The 5,355-nt window shown below is 35.6% G+C and overlaps 2 protein-coding genes across 9 annotated transcripts in view; one reads left to right on the forward strand and one right to left on the reverse strand.

The window, feature by feature from the left end:
* Positions 1-5,355, forward strand: part of LOC115241062 (UDP-glucuronosyltransferase 2B31-like) — a 403,584-nt gene that overhangs the window by 128,764 nt on the left and 269,465 nt on the right. The gene's annotated exons all lie outside the window — the stretch shown is intronic.
* Positions 1-5,355, reverse strand: part of LOC115241064 (lachesin-like) — a 293,937-nt gene that overhangs the window by 54,306 nt on the left and 234,276 nt on the right. For all 7 annotated transcript variants that reach the window (XM_029816603.1, XM_029816599.1, XM_029816601.1 and 4 more), the window contains exons 8-9: positions 765-1,049; positions 250-312 (exon numbers count right to left, since the gene is read on the reverse strand). In XM_029816603.1, the coding sequence (XP_029672463.1) occupies positions 250-312; positions 765-1,049 (348 nt within the window). The remainder of the gene's footprint in view (positions 1-249; positions 313-764; positions 1,050-5,355) is intronic.

The following is a 5,355-nucleotide window of genomic DNA, read 5'->3' on the forward strand; positions in this document are numbered from 1 at the left end:
CTTTCCATTCCGATATTTAAGGCAATATTATTTTTTTTCTTCGAGTGAAAGAGCCGCACTTGCGGCACCGAAATAGAGTACGCCGAAAGAGGTGGAAAAACCTTTTAAGATTCTACGATTTGAGTATTAAACGTGGATAATGAGTTTGTGTGTATGCGTCTCCGCGCGCGAGCGACGATTGTTAAAAGAACGAGAATGATATCGATTTCTCCGCAAAGTCGGAATACATATATTCAATAAGGTTCTCACCTTCTTTGTTGGCGCTGCTCTTGATCTCCGTCGCCTTCGGTGCCACCGACGGTTTCGGGATAGCTGAAATAAAAATCATTCGTCTTTAATAACGTCGTATAACTTCTTAAATATCGGCCAATAAATTTGGCTTGCGAAAACTCTCCCCACCTTATTCATATTTTAACTGGGACGGTCATCTTATCTCGAAGCTACGGGAATTACGAGAATGGCGAGACATAACGGAGGGATGGCGGACATTTCCTCGGCGATTTAACCGCGTCGATTTACTGCTAACACATCCAGTCGGCTTTAAATAAATCTTCGACTCGGGGCGAAATTAAACACAGGGCTCAAGAACTCGCGATTTATGGAAGACCGTTTCGCTTTTAAATTATTCGCATCGAGCTATACATATTATATATCCCAGTATATAGCAAATATATCACGCGGTAGACGCGCAACGATAATAATCGGGGAGAAAAAAATTGTTTGTCCGGACGCGCGAGCAGGTTCAAAAATGCATGTCAGCTTACGGTATAATCTGATGGATCCCTCGGTCTCGCCAAGCGAGTTTTTGCTAATGCACCGGTAGCTACCGAAGTCACTCGTTGTCAGGTTTCTGATGGTGAGTCTCATGTGCGCCCGGTAGCTGTTCTCCATAATATTCGTGGCGTATTTCTCATTGGAGAGAATCATCTCCTCTCCTAGAAACCAGTAGCTCATGGCACGGGGATAAGATTCCGTATGACAGTCGATCGTTACGTTGGTGCCGGTGGGCGCACCGACCAGCTGATTCGGCACAAAGATCATTGGCGAAACTAAAACACATTTGATAGAGATTTATTGTTTTAATATCATCATAAATTTTTTAAATATTATTTATTACATATATTTACATAATAATTTTGTTATATTTATTGAATAATAAAGAGAGCATCGTACAATTCAAATTTTCCATGTTATATAACATGTTGAAAAGTGCAAAGTTTAATTCTGCAAAATATAACCTAATATTTATAAATAAAAAAAATAAATCGTATACCGAAAACATCTAGTTGTTTAACAAAACATACATGCTTCTAAAATATACAATATGAAAAAAATTTCCAATTTTAAAATTTGCTCACGTAATATGTATACAAAAATTTCTTTCACTAGCGGACATTTTAAAACCTACGCGATACAAAAGCGAGGGAAGGTGGAGAGGACGGTCAGCTTATTATCCGCAATATACAGTCGCAAGGCAATGAAATTAAATACTGCGTAGCGGCGTGCTGGTAATATCAAGTTTTTCCCCTCGAATGCAGATACGACGGATCAAGTTTGTACTTGCGACGGGATGGCGTTCCGCAAAATGCGCGCCGCGGTCGACGAAACGAGTTGGGAACAAAGTCTATTATGGTTGCAAGTCTAACGCCGCGGCGTTAAGGTTCAGGCAATGAAGAGTTAAGGCCGCGCGAGACGACGTCGCCCGCGCGACGCCCTTCCGTCTTTTCGCTCTTCGTATTCCTCGTAGCGGAGGACGAGCAATTTTCTAACTCGGCAACTAAACCAGAAACGACTGCTTCTTCGTTTCGAATTAATCCGACGTCGGATGCACCGCCCGTGTAACACCGTGACGTTCACCAGCGACGAGTATGCGCTTTTAGTAACGGGTTAAATTAAAGTTGCAAACTCCGCCGGTGAGTTGTATGATATATAATAAGAGAATAATAATGCGTTTGTATAGATGGGCAGCGATGTAAAACGACACCGGGGTACCGAGAGCTCGTTATAACGTGGAGAATCATACTTCATACGTTCCGAGCACGCCAAAGATATCGTGCGTTTCTTTTTTATTTAATTTTAATTTTTTTAACGTTTTCTTTCTCTCTGCACCTTGATCAATTGTACGTAGCAATTTTTATGAAAGAGGGAGAGAAAAAATTTCCATTAATCACATAGAGAGATTGTACGATAAAAGTCGATGGCTCAAAAGCCATTCGATATTTACAATATCCGATATACAAATAGATAAAAAAATATTTTAATAAAATATGAGGTTTTCAATTAAACTCCTAGTTTGCCATTCTCTCTGTCTGCGAACAATGCAGAACAAAGAGAGAGAGAGAGAGACAGAGACAGAGAGAGATAGAAAGAGAAAGAGGGATAGAAATGCAACGCAGTTGAGTCTGAATTGCGGCAGATATAGACGTAATCGATGGTAGGAAATAGGGGGAAGTGTGCATTAATTAAAGTTAACGCTGGCAATTTGTGGATTTGTGGTAAGCCGGGATGCGCGCCACGGAGTACGCTGATATACAAGCATGGTCAGGTGATCATGACTCTACGAATGTGTATCGTTCATCGTGCACGCCGTTACTTGTCATTTCGGCAGATAGTTTTTCCTTCCATATATTATTGATTATGCGGGGGAAAAAAAAAGACATATGTTTCAAGCATGACTAGGAAAGTACACACAAACATACATGTCTGTATTTTTAAGAATTATTGTAGATTTAGTCAATATTTTTTGTAGATCAATTCATTTTTTAAATGTTTAGTTATGAACTAATTTCTATATTTATGCATAAATATCTAATCACTTTATGATAAAACTATTTAAAAAATTCCCTAAAATCTGTTTTAGAGAAAAGAATACGATTGCATTTTGTCATAAGAATTATGAACGCGATAACAAAAATCAAAATATCTTGTCGAATTTTGTGCAGAAGTCAAGTTGAAAAAATCCCGAATGGATTTATTTAAGTGTTTCATTTTTGTTATTAAGATTATCAGAATATTTTCAAAAATTAAATTACATTATTATACTTGAATATTTCTTTAGTCTCTTAAACAAGAACAAGATTGTAAAACTTACATCCTGCAATCCCTCATTATTATCATCTTCGTTGAATGCCTATCTTTAGTACCTGACATAAATACCGCGCCGTCGATTATACTCTCATCGCAAAAATCTCGTCAGAATTCAGCCGCGTCATACTCGTCCGTCATTATGCGGCCAATTTAAAAAAGTGTATCGTATTTTGCAGCGACAGAGAACGCAGTACACGTTATGAACGCACACAAAGTAACAAGCAAATTGTAGCGTGTATTCGAGCGCAACGTAGGCAGAGCGCGAAAATGTAGGCAGTAACGTAAAAAGTCAACCCGCTAAATTGTGCATGTCTCATCAACATGTCTGATGAACCTGGTTAACAACTTGCCGAGACGGTACCATGGAAGCGCGTACCAACCAAATTATGGTCCCCACACTTGCGAGCGTTTTCTCTTCCCGCCGCTCGTTATGCTTTATGCAATGGCACCATTTTGTCCGCGTTGCAAGCATACATTGAAAACGCGATATACGAACCGGATATATAGCTGGTCTGATTATGAGTCAAAGTGCAGAGAGATCGTTATGTCAACGTGATGATTTTGTCGTTAGATTCAGTATACAGGTTGCTCTCATTTTGAAACTGTCGATTTTAACTCGCTAAATTTTTCAGAATTTGATTTCTCTCCCTAATTGAAATGATTTGAATTATCAGCGATTAACAAATAAAGCAACTGGCGAAATCAGAGATCGGAATTTTATTGTTTTACGCAAACTTCATTTCCGCATAGAATGTATGGTATTGGACTAATAAATTGCTATGTAGAGTAATAAAGCATATCTCATTCGAATATACATAAACAACACGTAAATTCACTTTGTTACTTCTCATTACATTACTGCATTACGTCGATTTATTTCCTTGCAAAGTGGGCAAAAACAACATAGAAAATCGAGTATTATACTATGTTCGATTGGCTGGAATTTATGTATTGTCTCTTTGGAGAGAGTTTACTGTGTGTTACGCCAAGCGATTGTTAAATCTCCAATTCCGGAAGGAAACCTTGACGTCTTACACTGATCGAGTATTCTTTCTATTTTTCTTTTTATCGTAGAAAAGTATCAAGGTCTATTGTTTCTCATTCTTTTGAAATCATCTGAAAGAATTACAAAAAGCAAATACAAAACGATTATTACAGTATAATCCAATTCGTTTATCGAGAATTTATTATCTGTCGAAGAGATTTGTCGAAGAGAAAAGAAAATTTCTAAAATATTTATTAATTTCAGAATAAAAATAAATAATAAAATGTCCCATAATTTATACATATATTGAAAGTTTTATTTATTAATAAATAATTTTTCAATAAAGAAATTTGATCTTTATTCTTGGATTACGGATTATAAATACATATAGATAAGAAAAAACATTTGTTTCAGTGCTAATTATGTTAATGATATTTCGAGTAGTCATTAAAATTAGGATGGAAGAATAATAAAGAAACAAATTGAAAAAAAATATAGAAAAAGTAAAATGTAAAAAAATTTCAATATATGAGGAATAATGAGAGTTTTAATTATAAATAGGATACCATACATTTCCCTAATATAGTTTAATTAATTCATTAAAAAAGAGAGAGAGAGAGAGAGAGAGAGAGAGAGAGAGAGAAATTACGTTTCAATGAATAATTATTTTTTTGATATTAATACTATAGACATGTCTTGACTTGGCATATATATTCTGCTTTTCATATAAACTATTATTGTCATATTTATAATTATATAAAATATTTGCAAATTAGTTTATGGCCCATATTAATTGCAACACATAATAACGATCATTAATTAGAAATAAAGCATACCTGTATAAATTATGGAAATACTTTCGAAAAATGTATAAGTAAAATCAATCATCGTTAATATATAATTAGTAAAGTAACGCAAGAATAATACATTAATCAACGTATATCATGCGTGACAGTTAAAGCATTAATATGATCAAAGATTATTACAAGTATGTATATGTATAATGCTGACTAAGAAAAAAGGGACAAAAAATAATGGTGGATTATCGATCCTCTGAGATACACAGGTGGGAAAGAATTACATCGTCGATCAGCTTCGAGGAATTCCCCCGCGGCTCTCGGTCGAATCTAATTATATGCGTTTAAATTGTTACAAACCCATACATATATATATATATATATAAAAAGAATTACCAGCTTCGAGGAATTCCCCCGCGGCTCTCGGTCGAATCTAATTATATGCGTTTAAATTGTTACAAACCCATACATATATAACATATATAT

The sequence above is a fragment of the Formica exsecta genome, unplaced genomic scaffold (assembly GCF_003651465.1).
Source record: "Formica exsecta isolate Colony F162 unplaced genomic scaffold, ASM365146v1 scaffold465, whole genome shotgun sequence".
Classification (NCBI taxonomy): domain Eukaryota; kingdom Metazoa; phylum Arthropoda; class Insecta; order Hymenoptera; family Formicidae; genus Formica; species Formica exsecta.